Here is a 27,103-nt window from a genome sequence, read left to right on the forward strand (position 1 = left end):
CACATTACCGCAGAAACACCAGTTAGAGTTCCAGTAACAGTGGCTCGTCGCGGGAAAAGCTTCAGTTTTCTTCGCCTTATGGCAAGGCTGAAGATGAGTGCGAGGAGTTTACCTGCCGGCTACGACTCGACACTTAACGATGACGGTCAAGCGTAACGTAAAGAAGGGATGGACACAGCAAACCTAACTTTGAGCATACCTATACTGCCGTAGCAAACTCCAGTGTTCATATATTTTGTGTAAGCTACCTGAGCTTCTAGGAAGCAGGTTCTAGTTCGACACAATCGACATCCTACAAAAGACGAACACGGCGTCTGAACCGTATCTTGGCCCGCATTTACAAAAGAAGTTCACGAGAAGTGCTATAAACTGTTCGTAACAGCAGCTGCAAGCCAATCATGATGTTGTACAATATACAATTATTCCGTTATTCGCGAGCACTGCATGACTCAATCGTACGCGAAAATTAGACATGCTCGTACATATAGGAAGCGGATTTTCCCCTAGCCAGAGCGCGGGAGATAACGCGTGCCTGGGATGAGAACTGGTTTCCCCAGCAGCACTGACGCAAATATACGATCAACTCTGCCACATCAAGGTAACTGCAGAAAACTGCCCGTGGCAACCTGCCATACGTCCGTCATTTGCTCTTGTAGCGAGTCGGTAGGACTTAAGGCTCGAAGGTTTGTTGTTTGAGAACAGACAATACGTGGCCGACCAGTTCGCCTTAATATAGGCGGGTTGGGGCTTGATCCTTCTTTTCTTAAATTATGGGGTTTTACGTGCCAAAACCATCATCTGATTATGAGGCACGCCATGGTGGGGGACTCCGGATTAATTTGGACCACCTGGGGTTCTTTAACGTGCACCTGATTCTAAGTACACGGGTGTTTTCTGCATTTCGCCCCCATCGTAATGCAGCCGCCGTGGCCGGGATTCGATCCAGCGACCTCGTGCTTAGCAGCCCAACACCATAATCCTCAAGGTATGAGGCTTGATCCTTCTATAGAGAATCTCCAAAGATTCTCTATAGTCACTTGACTCGGGTCTTTCTGATCCGCTCCTCTTCGTTTTACAATATGGTAATCAGCACCGTAGTGAAGAAGGCAGTTGGCACGCTGCAGCAGTTGGTGAGAACACGCGCTGGCAAGTAGTTACATTGAACATATTAGCGAAGTGCGGGGGAGCAAATGACAAACGTAATGTGGCCAACGTTAGACGCAGACGACAGCATGGGAGACAAACACAGCGCTGACATCAACAAATCTTGTTTCAAGAAGCACACTGGCACACAATCTTCAAGTCATCGAGTGTGTGCTCCTGCCTTTTGCAGAATCCCTTGTTTGCTTAAATATACGGACGTAACGATAATGCTGAATGCGCAATATTAGAGCTAGAAAGCTCATGTTATTTCGAATTACCTTGCCCGAAAGTCCCCACACCCAAATCGCGATATGCGTTTTTAACGAACGATATATGTTAGCTTATATCGGGTTTTGGGACATAAATTCACTTAGCATTTCGTTCGCGCAATCTTCATGTCATTGGCTGTCCACTTTCGCTAAATATGGTCGACTATCTCGAATAACCGAAGAATCTTCTTACGAGCCGCCCTTGCGTACGAATTGCTTATATAGGATGGATAATAAAGTACGTTTTTGTTCTAGCAACTCTAAAATAGGATTTAGAGATTACTACTGCCTTACCTTCACTCAAATTAAATTGGATGTTCTTGGTCCGCATTGGTCGACACAACGCTTAGCCTCATTGTTTGACTGGTAAATCCGCACATTTAGTTGGCGATAGACGGCCATTGCAAACCGGCCCGCGTCTGGGCAGGAGATCGGTTCTCTGATGAAGTGCTGCAGATGCGGCTTTCTTTTTTAAGATCTGTTTTCGGACAACGCAGGCAAAAACGATAAGTGGTTTGTTGAAGAATATAGATAAACAAGTCCAATCGTGTCACGAAACCTGAGTGACGCAAAAGAAATCTTGTTTTAAGGTTGCACGAATAAAAAAGCAACTCGGCGTATATCTCGGCTTCACGCACGATTTTTCATGCTCATATCTTCGGGTGGCCTGAACATGCGTATTATTTTATTTAAAAACGTAGTTCAATTGCGAAACCGGTAGACCAAGCCAAAAGAGTCGTTCGCTTGGTCTACCGGTGTAACGGTTTTTTTTTTTTTTTTAAAGAACTTACAAACCTTACTTCGCGCAATACTTCGTTGCTATCTGTGGCGGCGAATTTTTTTACCTTGAGTATGTTCGACAAGTTCCGCTCTCGCTCGAAACGTACACGTCGTACAATGTAAATTATCAATTGCAACCAAGGTCACATTTAAACGATTTCGTTTGGTTAAATTGTTTACTTATTCAGCGCTATTTTCTGAGAGGCCGCGCAAGATTGCTGGGGGTAGTCATGAAGGAGCCACAGCTGGATTCGGACTTTCGCTGGTGCGAATTCAGCGGCCTACCTGAGAGTATGGCAAGCACGCGTAATTCTCACCAGCCGCGCTTAAAGTACAAAGCCGCACAGCGCTCCAAGCGCGCACAATAGGCTTGTTAAGCGCGAGCCCGGACTTCCTGCTTCCGACAACGCCGAGGAGAAGCGAAGCGATAGCAGTCAAGAAACAAACAAACACACAAAGAAACAAAATGAATGTGCTCGACTGACCACCGTTCGTGCTGCGTCCTTCTGGAAGTAGTCCCACGTGCTCGCCACGACAACTGCCATCGCCGGTCAACGACGAATTCGCAGTCGGTCACTAACGACGTGGTTCCGGGCAGAACGGCCACGCTGACGGCTTCAACATCATCATCATCCCTGCCACCGCAAGGAAATAAATGTTCGGTGGGCGGTGCTTAACGCAGAGCGTCGGTGCGGGGCAGGTCTGGTCACCGAGCTGACCACACAAAGGAAGTCCTTTGCGACGAAGAAGGCCCAGTGATGGTCACGTCACAGCGATGGTCCGCGGCAATCTCCCGACGCGCACGTCGCAAGCCTTGCCGAGGTAGCAGTGGTCGCGCACAGCAGATGTTGTGCTTGGTGCGGCATCGTTGAGAGAGCGAGCGGCGGACGGGCAGCGAGAAAGAAAAGAAGACGAGCGACGAACTGGGTATGTACAGCGAAAGCACGCCGCGCAGGACCGATACCGACACGCGGCTGATGCGACTGGTTTCTTCCTCGGCCGGAATTCCAGTGCGTGCGCCCACGAGAGGCATATACTGCTCGTGGAAAGAGGTTCCCATGAACCAGAAAAACATAAGGCTATAAAGAAAATACAGATAGAGATAGAAAAAAAAATATCACAACGAGAAAGAAAGAGAGAGAGAGAGAGCATGTTTGTGTGCGTGCTCCTCGCGTGGTACACGTGCGTTCTCTCCATGTGAAATACACGGTCGAACGAGCAAGTACACACCGCTCGCCACAGAGGCTTCTCCCACCACAACGCAACGAAGGTGCGGCGTTATATACTATACGCTGTCGGCGCTGATGTCACGTTGCGGGATTCCCTCCAAATGGACGACGCGCGCAGCACAATCGGCGCGCGCGCGCGCGCGCGCTAGCCTTCCGCGATGATTTGCGGCCGCGGCGGAGGTGGCGAGTTGGCCTTGCGGAAGTCTAAAGTCGGGAAGCACGACAGCTCCGTTGTTTCGACGACAGGTTGAGCGGAGGGAGGTGACGGATTACGTGATGTTTTCCTTTTGTTTCCGCCGCCTTTAGGGAGTGCGCCAGCGCGACTGCAACGAGGCGTACCTGCGACGCGCCGTAGACACGTGTATTTGACGCTCCGCGACGGCCAAACTGTAATCGTATCTTAATTGCGTTCCTTGGTGGTGAGCGCTCGAAGCGGCAATTAGATGAAACATGCACCAGCCATGATTACAGCGCGGAGATCGCGCGGTGTGAAATAGACGCGGTGACGCGGCGCCGACAATGCGTCTCAAAATACGTTTTCTGTAGCTGAAGCTTTAATTATTAAATGGCAACCAGGTGGAACACATCTCAGGCCTGCTTTCTGCGAGGATTCGGCACGGCGTCCTCTGCATAATCAATGCTGGGGTGCTTTCATGTGTTTACTATTTTGCGTAACAACTACATTATTCAAATTTCTACCGATTCACAGTTATCTCGAATAAGGAAAGTACAGACGAAGTTAGAAAACCACACGGGTCGGCCTCATTTATCTCCTGATTCACCCTTCACGCTTATTTATGGGAGGAATCCCTCAAGAGCAGCAATCTTCAAATCCAACACCAGGCTGTCCAGAGGGCCCACGACATCGCGACGGGACTTGGTCTCCCGGTCCCATCGTGGGCGGAGCCACCGACTTAATCTGGGGGAGCCTTCGGCTCGCCTAGATCTTAGTTCCTCAGGACTGAAATAAAGTTCTTGTCATGTCATGTCTATAGCTAACGTATTAACCTCTAGCTAACATATTAATCTAGACGCGAAGATTTTTTCTCTGCTGCCGTCACAATACCGCCGTTCTTAGGCACTTAGTTGAACCATTGAGGCATTAAATATTTCTTCATTATTTATCGATTGAGAATGACATGCAAGTTTGATGAACTCGTTGTGGAAGCGTTCCTCTCACTGCCTTCTTGACCACTCGCGCGTATACATCTCGCTTTACTATACCCTTGAAGAAGTTGTCGCGTTAACTTGTTGCTCGGTTATTGAGTGACTTGCGCGACAGGATGTCAACAATCACGCATCGCTACGCTTATATAGAAGAGAGCCTCGTGATACACGCGCCATTTTGTTAAGGAGTGTTCCGGACCGCGCACTGCGTTAACTTGACGATTTGCAGACGCCGTCAAGCGCAGGCGCATTAGAAGACTAAATTAGAAGCCTGCCCGGAATGCTTGTTACACGAGAGCTGCAATTAACAGTCAAGGCTGTCCGCCCATTTGTCTTCATAAGGCAATGAACCTATACGCTGTCCGCAGCCGAAGACACCCAGGAAGCAGCGCACTTTGTTGCTGCCAAGAACGACAGCACCGTTATTTTCTTGTCGGCGTGCGACGCTTGCTTGTTAACCCGGTGGCTATCGAACCTTTATATGGAAGTGCGGAAACCTCGGGTGAAGTTTATCCCGCGGCAGCTTTTGTCCGCTGACTCACGAAATGTGTTCATAAACCGGTGTGTTTGGCAGATCTGATGACGCCTTAGACGGGGCTTTCCAGCCAAAAATATTTAGGCAGGAAATCATCAGATGTGAGGTGCACGGCTGGCACCTTTGTATAAGTTTCTTATTACAGTGATACTATGAAGCTGCAGTAGATTATCCTTAAACACAAGTACCTTCTTGTAAGAACACAATAGTGGATCCCTGCTGTATTCCTTAGTGAGCTCCAAGATGCGCCTTTCTGCGCTTTGGTTCACCGCAACTGGACATATCTGATCGCTTACCGAGTATTCTGCTCGTGAAATGCCTTCATTTGAGGTAGCAATTAGGCCCACTATCACGGCAAGAAGCAGGAACGAGATAAGTGTCCTGCATTTCAATTGCCTCAGATTTATTACCTCAACGTCTGCAAGCTTAACAAAGGACTGCAATACGTAACGGTATTGCACCACAGTAGCCGCTCCAGTGCGATCAAAAAAACGAGCTCGGGACATCAAGCTCGCCATATCACACGCATGAATTTCTTCTCACATCACTAGCAATTATAATAGCGTACATGGCCGTTGCTAAGCTATCTCTTCACGCTCGCATGCAAGGAGGACTGCTCCCGCGAAGCTGTTCGCGGAATCTGAATCGAGTAGAACGATATCGTATGTGCGAAAAGGAAATGCGAGGCTGACTTTCTTAATAGCTGTTTGCAGTCACCCAATGCCGGAAAGCTGCGCAGACCTGCAGTCACGCCTTCGTATATCTGTCTCTTACGACACAATCATCTCTCTCAGAGTATACCGGCGCACGAGCCGACGAATGCGAACATGAAAACAGAACGCCGGTATTATGTCACTTACGCGAAGGATGAGTAACACGACGAAGCGTTTTAAGGCTCGCGTAAAGCGCGATATCCGCGAGGACGCAAAAAGGAAAAGTAACGTTCGTAGCCAGATTTTTTGAGTATTTGCTCAACCAAGGTGCTCTTAAAGATTGATTGATTGTTTGATTGATTGATTGATGGATGGATGGATTGAATGAATGATTAGGTTTAATGTCGCAAAGCAACACTGGGGCTACCACCGTAGTGGAGGGCTGCGGATTAATTTCGACCACTGGCGTTCTTTAACGTACGCCAAAGCTTGAACACACGAGCGGTTTCGCATCTCGCCCCCGTCGAAATGAGGCTGCCGCAGCTGGGAAGCGAACCCACAACCTCGCGCTTAGCAGCATAACGCCATTGCCACTTAGCCCCCACGGCGGAGCTTAAAACAGCGGGAAAAAGAAGTATCAGCCAGCTTTACTACTAATTTTCTAAAACCAACGCTCGCATAACTGTTCAGAGCCACACGATCACATACCTCTTTCATCATACCTTATGGCTCTCAAAAGTTCTTTTCCGCAAAGAAGAGTCGCGCAGCAGAGGAACGTTTTTCACGCATCATGTCGTCACTGTCACCGCTGTTCCTGTCGACATCTCAGATACCACGGTATGCGTAATGCTAGAGCACTATATTGATTCTATTCCAACAATAATGTGATGCAGTATTCTTCACCCTTCGTCACTAGCTTCACTGCCCCATCTGAGTTGTCAGCAGGATTGGATCATGCCAGTCGGCGCGGCAGACAAGAAGAATGGAAGGAAGAAGGGTGAACAATAGAGGCGGTTGCAATGCAGTTCATGAGACTTCACGCTCAAAGGTGCACTGTTGGGATATGTCGATTGTCATAAAAAAAAAAAAAAAAACGGGGGGGGGGGGGGGGGGCTGCGCGTCAGGTTAACCTTAATCGCCTGCGGTTCGCAATTTCCCGACAGCAAGTGCGCTATGACGACTTCTAAAACCCAACTAAGCGTTCTGTCAGTAATGGCTCCGGAACGCAAAAAAACAGACATTCAAAATGATTTTGCAATAAAACTGCACATCAGCACGAAATTAAATATAACATCCGAAAGCCACTCACGCACTATAGACACTGTAGCGGGAGAGGATACCGGTTATTCTCAACCACCTGGGGCAACATTATAACGTGCACCCGAACCATGGTACATAAGCGCTTTTGTTCGTTTGTTTATTTGTTTGCTTGTTTGTTTGTTTGTTTGCTTATTTACTGTTGCATTCCGCATCCGCATAGGAACGCAGTTGCAGCGGCCGGGAAAGCGAACACGCCACCTCGCGCTCGGTAGCAGAATGCCTGGAAGCAACTGAGATACATACTGCTGAGCGGGTGCTAAACCGCATTCAAAATCACGGTGTTCGCCCTCTCGGGAAACAAAATTGCACAATTGTGCCTTCTTTGAATCGGCCCGAAAAAAGACGACAACAGAAAAAAGGGAGGACACAGGACCGCGCGCTGTCTAACTGAAGCTTATAAGAAAACACTCAAAAAAAAAAAAAAAAAAGACACCATCTCCACAGGCATGTCATTAAGTCGCATGGAATAGATCACCAATTAATTTGAGTCTCACAGACTAACAAAGACATACAAATAGTTGGGCGCCCAGCTTTCCGCCTTTCTGCATCATTGGGCAACTATTTAAAGCACTGGGATGACGAAACACGGAGAGAGATAGAGAGAAGAGAGAAAGGAATGCTATGAGAAAGACGGGGAGGTTAAGCGCAAGACAGACATCCACTTTGCTACCCTGCACTGGGGAAGGGACAAAGGAATACGGAAAGATAAACGTGAAAGCCGACGCAGAGAAAGCAAAGCACATACACACGCACACATATAGCACATGGGAGTGTCAGAATCGGTTAACTACGTCGATGAATGAGGATACAGACATTCGGTGGAGCCTTCAATTCGGCCGGAAGAAAGAATATAGCTACAATTCATGCTTTCTCCGGGCTGGTGAAAGACGGAGAACGATGCAGGTGTTTGGCATAATGCGTTCACGTAGTCTCGAGAGAAACTCGAAACAATAAGCGCAAATTGCATGTTGCCTCATCGGTAATTTTTTTTCCCCGAATCCAATTTAGGGTTCTCATTTCTGATAAAAGGAGCGATTGCTTGTGTCTTCTTCCTGTTTCGTCGTCCCAGTGCTGTGCAGTTTTTCCATTGCTGAATTACAAAGCTGAATTACAAACTAGCGATAATGTCCATCCCATTGCAGAATCGCATCTTCGATCATCACCTCCACGAGAAATGACAGCCTCTTCGCGTACCTTGTTGAAGACTTCGTGATGCTGAATGACGAGCGCCGATTCCTTCGAGGCGAACACGAGCTCCATGCGCACCGGCGGACATAGGAGGGCGACGATGTGGTCGACGCGGGCGCCAGCTTGGAGTTCGACAAAGCCGCTTCCGAACGTGATCACGACGGACACAGTGTCTGTCCTCTCCACGGTGGCCGGCCACCTCGCTCACGCGACGGGACGCGACCAGTGACGACGAGGGCGAGGGGTTCCTATTAGCTCGGAACCAGAAAGGCGCGTTCAATGTGTCCCCGAACGGCGAGTGAAAGAAAAGCACTTGCCAAAGACTTTCTTTTCTTTCTTCCTTCGTTTACTTCTTTCTTCGTCCGGGAACAGAAGAGAAATCACAAAGAAAGACCCTCTCCAGGCGCGCGCAACTGCAACGGGCAACCCGAGATGTCGCAACGCTACGCTAAACCCTTTTATTTGCCGACGTCATTTCGGCAGGGCCGCCGTCGAAGCCAACCGCAGTCGTCGCCGGCTTGCGAAGATTCCCCAATGAACCGCTTGGCCCCGCGTCGCGACCAGCGGAGGCCCCCACGCGCGAAGGTTAAAGAGCACTTTACTCGGCTGACCGCGGAGGGTCGTGATGCGCGCGCGCGCGCGCCATTCAGGCAGCGTTCAGCGGGGCCCTCCTTCTTCGAGGCGTTAAACGTTCCAAACATTTCCATGAGGCGCCAAGCGGCTGCGATAAACAAGCGGGGCAAGGCGCGCGTGACACTCCATCTGCAGTCGTTTCTCATGTGGTTTAGTTTCTTCTCTGCCTGAACCTGCATTGCATAACGCGGCGTAATACAGCGTTACATTGTTTCGAACGCCGCACTTGTGCCCAAGGTGGTGGAAAAGTGAAGGTAAAATTCATCTACCTAATGTCAGCCCTCCTATTAAGGCGCATGCATATGACGCATAAATATGACGCATAAGGCGCTTTGTAGTACGTTGCAAGATGACAAAGAGTTCGCAAGGAAGATAGAGACGAGATGATCAAAGGTGGCTGAATCAAGGGACGCTTGACCCTGGAATCAACGTTTCGACAAAGCGACCAGTCTTCCTCGGGGCTAGTAGGTCATCTTGTAATAAGTTAGGCTAGGCTGTAATAGGTTAAGTTTCGGAACTGTAACGCAAACTATATACCATTCGTACTAACCTCGGACGCGAATTGTGGTTGCTTTTCCTGTTCGTCCCAAAGAAACTTCGCCGAATGCGGTTGAAAACGCAACGTGCTATTGGCGTGATCCGAACCCGAGTGACTCATGCGGGGCTCTTCCATTGGAATTGATGCGATGGCTGACATTTAACAGACTGCCTTTATGAAAAGCTTCAAACCAACTGCGTGCTGTAAGGCCTATCGATGCCTAATATATATATATATATATATATATATATATATATATATATATATATATATAATGTCCGGGTGCTCTAAAGCGCCAGAAGTTTAGAGGGGCAGCTAGTATATAAGTCCCTCTCCCGGGCTTCGGAGCACCAGATCTAGTAGAGGAGCCCTGAAATGGGATGCTGCGATGGATCTTGTCATCTGTGGTGTGGCATGGAAACTTTTCAAAAAGACTGTCTTTGCTCTGCTTACTTTATCAGTAATTCCTGACGGAAAGTAGCCAGTTTCTCTCAATCAATTAAGCCTGTAATTTGCCCCTCGAGTCATTCCCCTTGAAGCTATTGAACGTCAGCAGGTCTCACGTAAAATTAGATTGCGATAACAATCCGAAAAATGCGCTGGCATTCACTAATTACCCAAGATCATCAATGTTCATGATGAAATACTAGAAATTAGCGTCAGGAAATAAAAGATGAAAGCACTTGCACAGGAGCTGGACTACACAACAGGGCTTTGTGTAGAGCACCAACCACGCACACTAGTCTTTCTTTTGTTTTCATTTTTTTTGTATTAAATTCTAAAATTTCATTAGAGATGTAGAAACTAGCGCAGCAGTACATTATTAATTAGCGCTAGTGTGGGTACTCGCTGTGCGCGACGTGAAAAGGCGATGCATGCATGTATGAATTAAACGGTTGTTTATTTTAAAGGGTGGCTCATTAGTATAAATGGGGAAGGGTGTGACAATAGTATAAATAAATAAATAAATAAATAAATAAATAAATAAATAAATAAATAAATAAATAAATAAAAGCGGGAAGCGGCTCCGAAAGAAGGTGAGGGAGTTAGGGGTAGAGCCATGCTTTATCAAATCATACGTATTATTCCCGTCTCATTTGTGAACTTGTAGCGGACCATGAGACGGTCCCAGGTCTCTAGTTGCGGAGTGATCAATTCGCACAGCGCCGGTATTGTCCCCGCGTACTTCTAGCGGCTACTTTAAAATGCATGGAACTCCCCAAGTAAATAAGATATGTTTGGCCTCACTGTTGTCTTGCACGAAGGGTGAATAAAAGCGTACGTCTAGCCAGGCGAACGGTAGCCATCACTGCAAGCACTACATTCTCAGTGATCTCAATATCCCACCTTATCTGCCGGCTCCTTTGTTGAGCAAACTGGGAGAAATGCCAATTTTTACAAGTGGCCGAACTGATAGGACGTCATGAGGTCTTATCTCTGCGTTCGATGTGCTCTACTAAGCGGAGTCGCATTGAGTGAAATTATTTAATGTCACCGGGGGAGACATCTCTGCGCGTGCGATTTCGGCAGAGCGCTAAAAGATGCTACACTGACTGAGACACTCCACGGTACCAATGATATCAAGGCCGTTGCTCAATAGGAACCTGTGAGACGGACGTTCTTTCACGCCGCTTGTTCCTATGTTATCTCTGAAAACACGCGTGATGTACTCTATCTTCTCCCTCGTCCTCTGGTTACCTAGCCCGTTGGCACAAGATTAAGTAAGAGCTCGCAATTTTGCAATTAGCGCGTGCGTGCAGACAGGCTATAGTTCTGCGCTTATGTTGCAAAACCAAGAGCTATGCGCCATCGTAAATGTCATCACACCAGCTTTCTGCGGTTCTCCGAGCATCACCAATTGACGGCTGCATAACCTGGACCCTCACCACGGCTATGAGTGCCAACTAGCCTACTGCCGCTGCGAAGCAACATTGCTGTGCCACTCATGGCTAGGAGTGGCGTTTACGAACGCTTAATATTGCTGTATTGGAATAGTCGATGGCCCGACCAACGACTTCTGTAGTCGAAAAACCATTCAGCACCTGTTGAGTAGCTGTCCTCGCTACGACGTCCAACACGAGCTCTCTCTCCAGAGAACTTTACACCTGCTGGATTCGAGAGCATATTCCGAGTCAAGTATACTCGGACCGTGGCCCTAGCCGTCACTGGCGCAAAAAGCTATACGCGCAATAGTGTAGTTCTTCAAGTGCACAGCCCTGAGAGACCGTTTATAGCTTTCCGGTGCTTCCTCCCGTGTGCACGCAGTGTTAACTCCCCTTTATCTTTCTATTCCCCCTTTCTCTTATCCACTGTGTAGGGTAGCAAATGGGACAATCGATCGTTTATCTCGCTGCCTTTTCCTCTCCTTGCTCTCTCTCTCTCTGTCAGTACATCGTGTAATAGAGAGTAAGCGAAACATTACAGCTTACGTGTTCACAGAGGGTCACGTCACTTATAGGACAAAAAGCTCGATGGAGATGCCATCTGTTCCAAAACAGTGCAACAATGTACAACAGCGCCCACAGGGATGAATTTCGGAATTAAGCTATGTGACATCGTCGCATTTACCAGGACTAGCTTTTCTTACTTTCTTTCTTTTTAAGCGCTTAATGGCCACCAGAAATAAACTATAGCTTCTATAGTATCTTGTAGCTTCTATAACTTTTATAGCCTTTGTGATTCGAGAAGCCAGCATCACACCTACTCATAAAAGGCTTGTCTTTTTGGTGATGCGCATTTCAAAAATGGCCTGCCCCTCCCCTCTCTCCCCAGCGTAGGGTAGCAAACCGGATCGTCCTATCTGGTTAACATCCCTGCCTTTCCCCTTTCTTCTGTCTCTCTCTCTCTCTCTCTCTCTCTCTCAGAAATGGCCGGTGGAACGAACTTCCATCTGACACACTATATACTAGGAGAATCCTATCCGTTGTCAATCGTCAAGACTATTAGGATACGAACAGCGAATTGTACAATAGTAATATGAAGAAGAAAAAATCTGCAGCAGCAGTAACCGTGCAAGTGGTCTTCACTGATAAACAAGTAGTGCGCATTGGAGCGAAGTAAGGATCGACTGTATATCGTGAATTTCTAGATGCACGCACGCTGACGTGCTCTGTACACATATTCAGTCAAACGGCGCTCTTGTCGTTCAGTCGAGCAATTCCGCATCTGCTCTCATACGACGCACGCGAACAATTAAATGAATGCATTCGAGTTTTGCGTGCCGAAACCACGATCTGATTACAAGGCACATCGTAGCGGAGGAATACGAATTAATTTTGACCACCTTGGGTTCTGTAACGTGGGCCTAAATATAAGTACACGGGCGTTTTGCATTTGGATCAATCGAAATTTGGCCGCTGCGACCGGGATCGAACCCGCGACGTTATGCTCAGCAGCGCACCGATACAGTCACTAGACTACCGCTGTGGGTGCGAACAATTCAGCATGTCTACTGCGTCACACCCATAACTTGGTAGGTACGGAAAACCTACTTTTACCTGATAGGAGGATTTGAAGATTCCGCGCGGCTTGATCCCCAGAACGCGTGTTTCAACGACTTTTGTTCAAGATACCTTTCACGACATCTCGAATCTGCGTCGGAGGCACGAAAGTAGTCTTTCGCAACACTTTCCCGAACCACATTTGACTTGATAGCATATCACGATGTTTTGTCAGTAACACGTTCGCGAATGGATCCGGACTGCACGGAAGACTAATCGCCTGCGCATCGTATGCCAGCCTCTCGGCAAGAACACGAACGCCACTCGTTCGTATCCACTACGGAGGTGCGCCACCACGGCAAACGGCAGTGCCGGGTCATCTCGTCTACCCACATGGCGATGTGGTCGAGTTCTTCTGCCGTCGCGGCACTCCCTTATCTAGACGATGTAAAAGCCCTCAGAGGAAACCACAAACAACAGAGCCGTCGCTAAAAGCCGGTAGCGAGTTTGATACGGGTCTCGATGGCTTCCAACGCGCGCCGCCACTATGACAACACCGGACCACCGAGCCTCTCCAACGTCATCCGCGCTCCCGGTCACGTTATCGCGAGATAACGCACGTGCGAGCGTCCGCCGCTCGGGTTGCCAGGTGTTCTGGGATAAAACAGCCTCTTTATTCTTTTGGGCCACCGGAGCGTCAACACAAACACTGTAGGACGCCGCCGCAAAGCCCAGCGCTCAGCTATAGGTTCACACTGTAAGGGCCTTGACCATACCGTCACTCCCCTAACAGATTGCATTAGCATTCGCGTTTGCCAATAGGAACTATGCTAGCAAGGGCTGCGGCCATAGCCACGCTGATATTCCGTACCGATTCCACTGGGCTTGGATCGATCATGGAGGCTGCCCAGAGAATTGCATAGCCTCGTTCGCATGGCCCTGTTTATCCTCCTCTTCCGGCGTTATCTGCAAGTTACTTGTTGCTTTTGTCCCACTGCATGCTGACTTTTTGCGCAAGTCAGCGCAGCGATATCGGTCCAGGTTGGGCGCGAAGCCTCACGGATGGCATGGGTATTTGTGCCTTTTGCGCTTTGTATGTCTGGTTCGCATTATCCCAGACAACCAGTGCGGCGGTTGAGTGGCTATAGCATTCATGATTCTGAGCACGAAGTTTCAGGCTGAAAAGAAAAAAAAAATGTGGAGGACACATAAGCTTCACCTTCAAGAGTGGAACGCGATAGCATTCAAAAATCCTTGACTGTTTCTCAGACTTCCCGGCAACTGCAGCTTATGTAACCGTAATGTTTACCGGGAAACGCTGGTGGTGAACGCCATGCCCGAAGGTACGCTTTCTGGTAGAAACGCGGCCTCTTTCGTGGGCCGGCCTTCTTTTATTGTTTGCGCCTTTAATATTTCAGCCCCAGAAGAGAGAGAGAGAGAGAGAGAGAGAAATAGAAGAGAGGAAAGGCAGGGAGGTTAACCAGACGCACGTCCGGTTTGCTACCCTGCACTGGGGGAAGCGGTATAGGGATGAAAAGAGAGAAAGGAAATAGAGAGAGCACAGCTTCGCGCACATTTGAAACTTCGCACGAAGTCTACAGACGGTCGCCGAGACCTCCCGACTTGAGGTAGTGCAACAAAGCTTTCGTGGCTTTCTGTGCCATCGACGCATACGGCCATAGTCCAAGGATCTTCATTTCCGAAAATGGTCGAGAGTTCAGCTGGTTCAATACTGTCCGGAGAGCTTTACGCTCGACGTTGAACTGAGACAGAGACATGTGTTCAATTGTTTCTCTGGTTCCACAAGAGTCGCATTTGGGCGTATCCCCCATTCCAATGCGGAACGAATAGGCCTTTGTAAATGCCACCCCGAGCCAGAGGTGGCACAATACTGTCGCCTCAGAGCGGGAAATGTTTGATGGCACTTATAGCTTCAAGGATGGGTAAATTTTGTGGAGATGACACTTCGGGAGGTTAAAAGAAGACCAGTATTTGTGTGTCATAGCTTTAGCCACGATATGAAGCTTTCCTGCAGCGTCGGTCCTGAATAAAAGGATTGGGACTGGTCGGCCTTCCAGATGAGCAGACCGGGCGGCTTCGTCGGCGAGGTCATTACCAGCAGTGCTGGTATGCCCGGTAGCCACTGAAATATAATTTCATGCCCTTTAGCGATAGCTTGATGGTGGTCTTCTCTTATCTCCTATGCCAGCTGCTCATGAGTCCTGTGATAAATGGAAAAATGCAGACTCTGAAGTGCTGCCCTAGAATCACAAAAGATGACCCATTTCCGAGGTGTCTCTTGCAGGAGTTATTGTACAGCAGCACGCAGGGCAGCAAGCTCTGCCGCCGTTGATGTTGTCACGTGTGACAGTTTTAACTTGAGTGTGGTTTTCGTAGCCCGAATGACAACGGTACCTGAAGAGCTGATAGATGATACCATTGGTATAGATGTGTATTCGGTCCCCGTCGGTCTCATTCATTAATAGCAGCGTCATCTGTTTCAGAGCTATTCTTGGGTGATTGGTCTTCTTTACTGCCGGAATACTTAGGCGCACCTGAGGCTGTTGCAGGCACCACAAGGGGAATGAAGGCCTTGCTGCTGGGATGTATCCTGATGGAAGACATTCGGGATTGGTGACGATAACTTCAGAAAACGTGGAACAAGGTCTCTGCGAAGGCAAAAACGCCAAGTGATGATCGGGGACGCGGGAAAGATGACGGAAATGCGCCCTGAGACAATCCACTGCAACGTATGTTTCGATAGGATGATCTTTGGCGCGGTCGATTGTCGCAGGTGTTGACGCGTAGCCTGAGAAGATTTAGCATAAAAGGCATGTGCTGTCGGTGTTTTGTTTCATGACAATTGTTTCTGGGCTGTCACTCTCAAAATTCCGAGGAATAACTTTGTAAAGAATGCAAGACAAAGTGTGAGCTTTAGTGGTAAAATATATTTGAATGGCCTGCGTGGTTGGGAATGATTTACTCGGCCGTGGGCGGAAATACCGACGCCGACGCCGGATTTTCTGCGACATGGGGCCCTAAACGCTATCGCGTTAAAATGGCATCCACCCGACAGTAGTTATGATAGTAGCCGAACCATCTTTGTAGCCCGGCCCGCCGTATAGGACTGCCCGCCGTATAAGTAAAGGGAAGCAGCAGCTTTCGTCACTTGGGTCTTTTTCAATTTTTGTCATTAAACGATTTATCGGAGTCGTCCTTCATTTGTAGCTACGGCGGCTGCCGGGTGGATGACAAATTTTTCCCTTTCATAATTCTCCGTCTACCTTGCGGGCTTCCGCAGAACTGACTTGTAATTTTCCGAGCTGGTAGGTTTCACACACGGGCGCCACGGCTGATTTCCGGTGGTTCAGACTAACTTTTGGGCTTGTATTCTTACTATGACAACTTAGCTCAAAGTGGTGGACATACGCAAACCAAAAACAGACGAGGACGAACGCTACTGTCAACTTGTTATTAACAGGAGAACAATGACACAGAAATCGCGCATGTTAAAGTACGGTATTCATAAGATCATAGTCGAAAGTGGGCAGGCTTGTTGACACTTCGCCGATACAGATAGAGGCATTCTTTATTTGTTTACGCTAAAAAAAAATGCCTCAACAGCCAACCGCTTTTTTTGTGATTTTTTTGTTTTGTTTTGTTTGTTGTGTTTTTAGTGTATGTGCTTCACTTTGCGCTAAGTTGCCATAGTAAGAGTTCCTATGGTTCTGTGCAGAGAAACGCTCGTATTCATTCATTTGGGCGCACACTATGCTTCAGTGGCGAACGCTAAAGCTGAGCTTCCGCTACTGATTCGCTCATGCATGTCATATGCAGATACATATATGACGTTAAATGCTCTAATTAGTAGTTTACTAACACTAAAAGTAAGTTATTAGCGTTGGTGGCATTTGCGTTTCTCGCGATACTTGAGTATATCTGAAGTGCTTTCGTAACGGATTCAGCCTGCATTACGGCTGACCTGAAAGTTAGTGAAGTCACATCATTCACTAAGCATGATATTGAATTCTATAACGTTTCTCGTTTTCCTCACCTTACATGTACCGTGCTTTATAATATGAAAAAAAAAGGAAGAAAAGGACTGATTTACGCATGACCATAGGAGTCTCCCAGTAGTGCAGTGGAGCTTGTTTAATGTCCACATGGCTACGGAACATCAGTGAGTGAAAATTGACAGCACCGTAGGGCAGACCAGCAGATCAGCACTGCTGAATCAAAAAGCCCAAGGCAGTGCGCCTGGAGCTTTTGCTTGATTGAAGTGTTTATAGCATCCATCGTACATTACAGGAGTAACATCTCGCGAATGCGATACGCGATGTTCAAGACGTATTATTAAATGGAATCGTGGCGAAGTACATTTACCTTTAGCTGAGTGTTGACAACGGTGAGCGGTGATCGAAGCCCGCGAACATTCGCAACACGTGTATGCTGTGCATATGTGTGCAATGGATCAGGTCGCCTGGAAGTCCGCAAATGTCGCCCGAAGGGATATGACGAGCAAGCATTGAATAAAAACAAGGACAGGTCTGTTTATCGATGCAATCGAAGTACGCGCCGTTCTAGCTCGAGTGTGGGATGCCTAATGCATAGGCTATGGAGCACTGCGTGCATGGCTTACTGTCGAAAAAATAAACAAGGAAACAGTGCTATAAAGACATCGACTATGCGATAAACGACTGCTGTCTGTAGGAAGGAAGTCAGGTAGGAAGCAACCGACTCGGAAAGGAATAGCTACGCGTATGAGAACCGGCCAACATCGCTTTGCAAACACACCTGCCAGGAACCGTTCCACTTGAGCTCCGCCAGCCATGCATGTCACGTGCTAAAGAATTGAACAGAGCGCCAACTGCATATGGCCGTGGTTTCGCACACTTACGCCGAAGTGCTAAATCAAAATCAAATTCTGGCTTTTTACGTGCAAAAACCACGATCTGATTATAAAGTACGCCGTAGTGGAGGGCAACGGATGTATTTTGACCACCTGGGTTTGTTTAATGTGCACCTAAATCTAAGTACACGAGCGTTATGAAGACAAGGTGAAGACTTTACACGTGTTTAGCGTACGTGGGATCTGGGAATTTATCTGGCCACTTGGTCAAGAATCAGCCCTTTCGAGCCTCTAGAGCGTTGTAGTGAGTCGCAAAAGGTATCAAAATGTAGGTCTCAACGGTCCAAGAATAAAGAATTAGTCTCAGAGTAAGTAAAATTAACGGTATGGGCGTAATTAGCGTCAATATAGTCTAAAATATACACTGAACATACACCATACACCATACACTGAACTATCTCCGGATGGGACCACCTGGCCTATTGGTAAAAAGAAAAGCATGTCAAACGAAGTTGACGTGGTGGAAGACAACGTTGACATATGTACATGTCTATTGAAAAAAAAAAGAAAAGGACTGAATGAAAACACTCGACAAACAAAAGAAATGAGCGTACAGAAAAGATGTAAGGTCGAACAATAAAACGATTAAAATATTTTAAAAAATGTCATGCAAAACTTTCAGTACATATATATGCACATACCATGCACGTTAACCTCGTCTTGTTTCTAGTCGACTTTGGTTGACACACCTTTTAGTTATTATAAAGCAACTTGCATGAAAAATTATTAGTAATGCGGACAACAAGGTATTTTCGTTTCGCATCCATCAAAATGCCGCCGCCATGACTAAGATCGCACCAGCGTCCTCCAACTCAGCATCAGCGCAATGTCATTGCCACTAAGCTACAACGCCGGGTGTGCGAAGTGTTAAAAGAGCCATATAAGAAGAAACGCCGAAAAAATACAAGATTCGCGGCTTGCTCCTCGAAGTCTTTTCTGCTTTAATTCAGGATGAGAATACTGGTAAATCAAGGAGTAAATGAAAGCGTACTTTCAATTTATACAATCGCTTCAATTACTGTAACGAAAAATGCATGGGGTTTAATATATCCTTGAGACCTAATGCCACTGCAACACATCCAACGTGAAGCTGTGCGAATCTTAGCTCACATTTCAAAGTATGCCCCTACCACCCCTACGTTTAGAGAGCTTTAACGTTTGCCCTTGCTTAATCTCACTGCATATAGCGTAGGCAACGTGGCTTACCACCTGATTCACGATTCTAATGTGTTGGTCACTAGAGTCACCGCGCAAATTATTGAATCTAATAACTTTAAATTTTCCAGTCAAAACAATCTTATTCCAAGGGTTCGTACTATATATTGGTAGCACGTAATCCAATCCTCAGCATTAAATTTTCGAATGACTGACAAATTCACATTAAGGCTGCCACATGCTTAACAAGCTTTAAACGACTGCTCAAGATGCACGTCACATAATTCATATCATAATCTTTTACTATGATTATCCTCCACATTTTGCTGTTCCTGCTGGCTTTCTGTGCCTTTCCAATTCTAAATTTTCATGTTCACGCTCCTTATACTAATTATTTGCATAGGTACACTGCTCAGCTGCTGTTATGATTACCACCTTTATAACGTCATACATTATAGCCATTGCCATCTGCAAACCGACGGCTGCTGAGATATTCGCCGTTGATCCTCACTCCTAAGCCTCCCCAGTCTAATAGCTCAAATTCCATTGATTATGAAATGCTTATATTTTAATGTCATTACTCTTGGTGTATATTTAGCGTTTTAATATATTAATAATGCAATTTTCTATTAGTTCTAGGATAATACTGCAATGCATATTCTGAAAAGACGGGACAGTAATTGAAATAGTCACGGAACTGGGCAGCCTATTCTTTTGTTTGTGTGGTAGCACATTCACCCTATTGACCCTGTCCTCATGTCTGCATTTTTCACTGTCTGCGTAGCACAGCTGCAACTTGAATGACTTCAGACACAACGGTTGTGAGCTCCTATTGTTCTCAGCTGTCTAGTACCCGCCGTAAGCGCCCGATAGGTGCGCAATGCAAGGGCCACTTAGATGTCTTCTTTTGCTTCGATTCATTCAGATAGACGCTATCGAGAAAAAAAAAGTGCTTACGCACGTAGTCGTTCACGGTGGATCGCTTAATTGATAAGTTGCACTCGCCGTAGTAGGCAATCACGTGCGACGCGCGGTCAGGCGTTGCAGTGATATCGGTGGCATGGCAAAGACCGTAATACGCGGAACTTTGGAAGCGTTGTTTCAACGTAAGGGGAAGAGAGGGATTGAATAGAAAACAAAAGCTAAATGTTTGTCTAACCTCTTTTATATCTGTATATCTGTGAAAAGGCGTAGGTTGCGTAGCACAGGGTCATGTGAGCCTGGCTGTATCGTCAAGCGCGCCCAAACCCGGCTTAGAGATGTCGTTGCTCTTTGTCGGCTGACAAAAGTCTAAAGAAAAAGGCTATCGTAGAGGCGGGTATTTCAGAATGATCAATAATAGGACGCACCGAGAGATAAAGGAAAATTAGAAACTGAAAACAAAGAAAAGATGTGAAAATGAAAGAAGAACCTTGGATTTGGTCAACGACGCGATGATTGTTTCTTCTCAACCTGGCGTTTCATTCCTCCTTTGGTCAAAGTACGGACAACTGTTGAGTAGGAAGCATAGGCTTGGATCGGGTTCGCCCTGGCACAATTATGCACGCACGAACCGTTCGAGAAAGGCCAAACTGTATTAGAATGCCGACGGTGGCGAATATCAGATGTGCCACCCCGAATTCGAGCACTTGGTCAAACTATCTAGTCGCCTCTGAAATATCAGTCCGACATATTTGCAGAAGACGAAACAGCGGGCGGCCCCCCAATACGGGTCGCGTACATACGAGTTAGGTACGCGCTTAAGAACCCCAAGAGGTTAAAATTAATTAATACGAATGGATAAACTTAATACACTATGGCGTCTGTCATAGCTGAGGCATTTATTGGGGACGTTAAATGAAATCCATCAATCAATCAAAATTAGTAAAGTTCCTTAAAGCTCTGTATTTGTCCTATCCTTTGTAAGCTGAAGGGAAATTAACGCAATGCGGAAAGCATGTGAAAATCAACCAAACAGCGTGCACAATTTTACACTGGGATGTACAGACGTCCACACTCTTGCCTCGGGCGCTTAAGTGGTGCGCTGCGAGACGAATAAAGCATTATTTTGACGTGAAACGTCTTTAAAACCTTTGCGTTTATGCTTGTTTTGAAAGACAATGCTTGTGATGACCCGCATAGTCACCTGAACAGTAGGTATGTCAGCGTTCAGCGCGGTATCCCGAGCCTATAAGTATCTATAGTCGGGTACAACTTTAGAAGGCAGCGGCATTTGCCCCCTCAAAGGCGGATGCATACGAGCCTCCACCAATGGGCGCGCACTAAATATTTGCGTCATGAGCCGGACGGCCGGTGTCCCCGCCGACGGAGAACATGGCAGCCCGCGCTTCAAGCCAGGGCGAGTCGCGTCAGCGGGACTATTTCTTTAGGCGCGGAGGAAATCGGCTGCTGCGCTTCGGTCATCTGGGCGGGGCCTCTCCTGCCTTCTTAAGTTGTACCCGACTATACTTTGGTGTTTTTTATCTGAAGGGGTCGTTTGAAATAGTGAAAGCAGACAAGGTCTGGACACCAGTAGTGACTTTATGAATGACATGTCTGAATGTTCCTAAACAGAATGTTGAACTTGCTTTCACCGTTGTTCATTCCTCTTCTATGTCATCATCATCCCACATCACACCTTTATGTCCCCTTTCCCCTCCCCCTGTGCAGAGTAGCAGGCTAAGGCGCGCTATCTCAGGCCGACATCTCTGCCTTCTTTCAAATAAATTATCTCTCTCTCTCTCGGTATTTCTCCTTATTTGCTTTGCAGTGTGGCGCTCAAACACTCAAGGAAAGAGTGTGGACGTCTGTACGAGTAATGTTAAGCAATTTCATAGGAATAAAGCACTGTTTCATGACTTTATGCTTTATACAAGTGAGAAAAAGAGAAAATAATGTGGATGTGAAGCATGCTGGTGAAAGAAATCTCGTCCTTGAACTGTTGAAACCAAAATTCTGGCCGTATGTTTAAATACCATGATAAGAAATAATCCTCTTCTGCTATTAAAAACCCCCCAAAATAATTCTACAAAACCCTCTGCGCACTGTATGCTGTATCGTACGCTGCTTGTTATATAATACAATCGCAGTATATTAAAGAAATGGGAATAAATTTGCAAGAACGCTTCCAGCTTTCCATGCGCGTACAAGGTAGCCAACGAGTCAATCATGAATTGGCGTTTAATCACGACCCCTCTTCTTCGAAAGGAAGGGGAGATTTTAATCATCTGAATGTGTATTGACGTTCGGCGCAATGATAAACAACTGGCAGAAATTAAGACGCGCCGACATTCCAACCAACACAGATTTGCAGAACCAGTTCCACAAGGTTCTGCAAGGCGCATCTGAAACGATTGGCGCGAAACAACGTAGCTGTAGTATTAGCTCCCAGAAGTTGCGTATCAAATATCAAAGCTCTCTCGCGCATAATAAATCAAGGACGGGGCGTCCAAATTATCAGACAACGACGACTCGAAGAGTAAATAGTCTAATTATACATTCTCGCCAAACAATTATAGCTATAGCGCAGCTTGGGCCCCGTCATTACAGCCTGATCAATGGATGCGCTGAAAAAAAAAACGATGGCTGAATGGGTGCGGCGTCAGCGGCAAGGGCAATTATTACACGGTTATGATTCTCCAACGCTGCTGCAACTTTGATTCGAGGAGTTCTTTACATGTGATTTCCTATCCACGTCATATGCAACAGTTCACCGTGGTTCTGTATTCGTGTAGGTTTGCTCGCCTAACAAATTTACTGCCTGAGAAGCACCAGCTGAAGTTCGCTTCTTAGTTTTCTTTTCCCTGAGTAAGCTGAAGATCCAGAAGAGTTGCATATTTGCTTCTTTTTACTTGTTGTCTGCGGCCGCCACCAGATACACCCTAACGTAAATTCAAAGACACGCCGAACCAGAGTAATGATGCCTTAAACTCCCCTTACACATGAAAGGCAGACACGAAGTTGGTGATATGACACGCTAACAAACCAAGTAGCAAAGCACTCAAGATCTCACTCAAAAAAAAAAAAAAGAAAGAAGAAGTCCGGAATAGTTACGTGTTACAGCAAGTTTCTGCGACTGAAACCAGAACACTATAAGTTCTGTCAATCAGTTTATACAGCAAACTGATCAGCTATGGCTCAGCATGTAAATAATAGTGCGGGCGATTACAAAGAGCGCAACACAAGCTCGACTTTTTTTATTAATGAGGAACAAGCGTTCAAGCTAAATAAGCAGTTACCAAAAGGCGTTTGCAGCACACTAACGCTAACAAAACATTAAAGTCGGTGAGGATCTGTGACGTAATGAAAAGTGCGCGAACGGCGCGGCGCACGCAGAAGATTAATGTTACTCTTCTTCGTCGACATCTTTCTACGTTCGTCAAGGAGCTAACGTCATCCTGCCCAATTATATCTCTTCGCTTACCTGAAAACGCATAGCAGGCTCCCGGGGAAAAAAAAATACTAATGCGTTGCACGAGATTAGTGCGAAGAAAGAATAGTGCCCCTACCCGGGCTTAAGTAAAGCTCGCTGCTACGTCACCGCAAGAAAAGCGGTGTTTAGATAACCACGCTGGGCAAGCATATAATGGAAAAACGTAAAGGACAAATCGTATACTGATAAATTTTCCAACTTACGTGGCTTCCTCTGAGTACGCCAATTATAGTTTGGCCGGCTAACTATACGCCCTTGTGAAACCTGGCACTCGTGAAGACTCGCTAGTTGCCCCAGCGACAAGCGAAGCGACTACAGTCAGTAACGCCAGCGGGCGCACATGTAGGACAAAAGAAATTGTGGCGCGAGTCCCTTTCTGCGCAGCAAAGGCTAATCGTTCCTTGGCGATCGCGCACGCCGCGAGCCGCTTCTCTTGGCTCACGTTCAATATGGTTTTAGTGTTCCTTCTCGACCTCTTCTCAGGTAATCCGTAAGCCCTTGCGCTCAAGAAATGCCAGAGCAGGCGTTAGACCGACTCTGATGCGACCTGCAACGATTGCGGGGAACGGACCTGACCAGCTTAATCCTGTGCAGCGGGCGCAAGTTTAACAGTGCTTCCCACAAACCGCTTTGCAGCAACTTCTTGCTGCTGACTGCGTGCAGAGATAGAAAGAAAGAGAGAAAGAAAGAAAGAAAGAAAGAAAGAAAGAAAGAAAGAAAGAAAGAAAGAAAGAAAGAAAGAAAGAAAGAAAGAAAGAAAGAAAGAAAGAAGGCTATGTTATCTTTGCCCATTTGGGCTCAGGGTCGCGTGTTTCGTTGGTCTGATAGAAACAAGTCAGTTTAAATCCACCAGCAGAAAACATGAAATGAACAGTCGGAATAGACAAGGCTGGTACTCTCAGGTGGATTACAATCTTTCTTTTAACAAAACTTCCTCCAGCTTGCAGAGATCCGTGCAACTCACTTGCCACATACACAAAGCATGACGACATCCTCTCACGAAGCAGTCGTGAGAAAAACGGCCCCAGCTTGACCAGAGAAGCTGGCCATCGCTTTTCCTCTAGCGCTTTTCAACCACCCACGCGCGGCCTTGAGCAGGCCATAAACGGCGAGGAAGGTTAGTAAACATGTGGTGCACATAGTTCGGTTAGTGCAGCAGACGCTCAGACTTGTGGGGGATACCTACTTACCTCAATGGTGTAGCTCTCATTGGACAGGTACATCGGCAAGTAACGCCGGTTCGAAAAACCGAGCGTAACCAAGTCCGGCATCTTGACAGTTTTATGTGCCCAAAAGCTGTCTCGATCGTCAAGTCTCAGCCCAGCACCGGCCGCACTTCTTGCTCCATAGGACTGGCCACACTTTTCGCCACACCTCCACCTCCTCCTCCACCACCACGACCTAAGTCCGTCCCGACAACCACGGGTAGGACGAAAGGAAAAAAAAAAGAAAGACCAGCAAAGCGTGAGGCAACACTCACCCCAAGGTTTTTGATGACCGCCGTGCTAAAGCGCCTCGCGGCCAGGAGCATGGGATTCGAAGAGGTCCCGACCGCGGTGCTGAAACGTCTCGCTGCCTGCAACATGGCTGCTCCTGGCTTTCTGCACTGCCGATGGACAGTCTCTTCCGGTAGTGGAGTTTTGTTTTAAAGAAAAGAAAACGGGGCGACTCGGGGGTGGCGACAGGAGACTCGAGAGCCGTCGACGCCACAGCACCGAAGGATGCCGGAGCACGGCCACACACACACGCCTTGGGAGGCTGGAAGCACGCGATCAGCCACCTCGGGATGACGCGATCTTGACTCCACCAGAGCACGGCGGATGTGCTGCGTGGATGCGTACGCCTGCGTGCGTGTGCTTGTGCGTGTGTGTGTGCGCGCGCGTAAGCCTGAGCTGAGTTTCGCTCGCATTAGATTGGCGCCTCTTTCGGTGCTGCGGGAGGTGAGGGCTAGAGGAGCTAGAGCGTAGGAAAGGGGGGGGGGGGGGGGGGTTCTCTTTAGGTGCGGCTCCGTACGCACACACAGACACAATTGCGTCCATTCCAAAAAACGCCGTCGTGCGGCTGGGAGAGAGCGCAGGAGATTATGACGTTTGCTGGTTTCGTTTCTTTGAATGTATTTTTCTTGTGCTCTCGCTGTGTTTCTTTTTTGTCCTGGAGGACCGTAGATAGGGACAGGAGTGCACTTTCAGCCAGGCGTTCATAGCTGGCCAGAGGTGTCGATTAACGATAGCGGCTGAACAACGAACGGAATGCAACGGCGCGAAGAGATACGAAGGAGCGTGCGGAAGGGATCTGGGAAGGGAGACTACGCGCTGGGTCATATCTGTTGGTAGCACTGGAGTGACCACGTGCAGTACACAAGCAACGTGACTACAGTAGGGAGTTTTAGAAATAGCGTCCCTAAGCCGCATTGCGTAGCCGAAAACCCGAACTTCTTTGTGCGCTTTCTGCGTTCTTTTGTACGCCTGGCCGGTAGCGCCTCTTAACTTTGCTCCCCTATTTCTAAAACTCCCAAATGACGCCGCACACACAGAAGTTTCTAAATTATATTGTGCAAAAAGATAGCGGGAGAGAAGCAGGCGTCGCCACAATAGCATATCACACCTGAAGGCAGGGAAGCGCGATAAGCAGCGACAAAGGCGGACAGCAGAGTTTTGTCATCGGCATCAACTCGGTCTGACAGAGGTGACCATACAGCAAGGTTGATCACAGTGTCCTCAACCCCCACACTACAAAAATGATAACTTGAATCAAATTGGAAGAAAAAAAAACTTTTCTCTGAAGCTCTGGCGCTGCGCTGTAATAGAAAAAAGCGAAAACTTCCTGGATGACAAGCGCGAGCAGTGAGAAATAATTAAACACAGAGTTTGGCCGTGTCAAGGAAACCGCGCCATCAGCTCGCCAGGAAAAAAAGGACGATAAAAGTGCTGCTTGTCGACGATGGAACTGAACAGTTCTTTGTCTGTAATGACACTTCAACTGGAAGTGTTGCTGACCGTGGTTTAAAGAAAAGCGCAATAGCAAGTTTATCGAGCCAACGCCAGCTAGTTGTTCGAGATGATGGCTGCGTGTGTCACATCGCGTAGTAGGGGTGCGCGGGAGCACATGAGCGCGCGCCAGTTTCCTTTACGCCAATGACGTAGCAAGGAAAGGGGCAAATTTATAACATTTTATTGATCACTTCACGAAGACTTTGCTTCACACAGATTCCAAGATGTGCGTTGAATTTGCATAATGTTTTCCCCACTGGCATGAAAGGATTATTACTGCGACGAATATGGCACCGCATGAGGAGCTCCGCTGAACCCCTATAGACTATCTTGCCGCCATCTATCGTCAGGCCGGCCGGAAAAAACCGCCATACTGGTATATGTACGGTTGGCTGTAGCGGTGCTTGGCTGTGCTAGAAGAGCCATTCGGCGCGCTGCATGATAACTTCTTTTTCACGGTCTTTTTAAGTATTTTTTTCCGAGTGCATCTTCGTGTATGTGGTGGTTGTGTTTTCAAATGTAATGATTACGTTGTGTACTGCTCTGTCTCACGACATCTATTTAGCAAATGGCTTCGCTTAGCGGGGCATACGCTCTCCTATTCAAATTTAATTGGCGCAAAGAAGTGTCGTGTGGTTGCTTAGTGCTATAGAAACGACGCGAATCACTGGATGGCTACGTTATATTTAGAGCAAGACACGACAAAATTTTATTTTCTTAATTTTTTTGGAATTCGCACCTAT

The 27,103-nt window shown here is 47.3% G+C and overlaps 1 protein-coding gene across 7 annotated transcripts in view; it reads right to left on the bottom strand.

The window, feature by feature from the left end:
* LOC119449696 (sodium-dependent dopamine transporter) overlaps window positions 1–27,103 on the bottom strand; it is a 145,400-nt gene that overhangs the window by 51,334 nt on the left and 66,963 nt on the right. Inside the window, exon 2 of one of the 7 annotated variants that reach the window (XM_049665381.1) lies at window positions 24,561–24,771. The exons of 2 other annotated variants lie outside the window; for them this stretch is intronic. In XM_049665381.1, coding sequence (XP_049521338.1) covers window positions 24,561–24,641 — 81 coding nt within the window. In that variant the 5' untranslated portion in view covers window positions 24,642–24,771. Of the gene's footprint in view, window positions 1–2,677; window positions 3,190–8,290; window positions 9,010–23,573; window positions 23,901–24,560; window positions 24,772–24,850; window positions 25,289–27,103 lie in introns of those variants that run through there. 4 more of the 7 variants (XM_049665380.1, XM_049665384.1, XM_037712933.2 and 1 more) reach the window with 4 other exon arrangements.

The sequence above is a fragment of the Dermacentor silvarum genome, chromosome 4 (assembly GCF_013339745.2).
Source record: "Dermacentor silvarum isolate Dsil-2018 chromosome 4, BIME_Dsil_1.4, whole genome shotgun sequence".
Lineage (NCBI taxonomy): Eukaryota > Metazoa > Arthropoda > Arachnida > Ixodida > Ixodidae > Dermacentor > Dermacentor silvarum.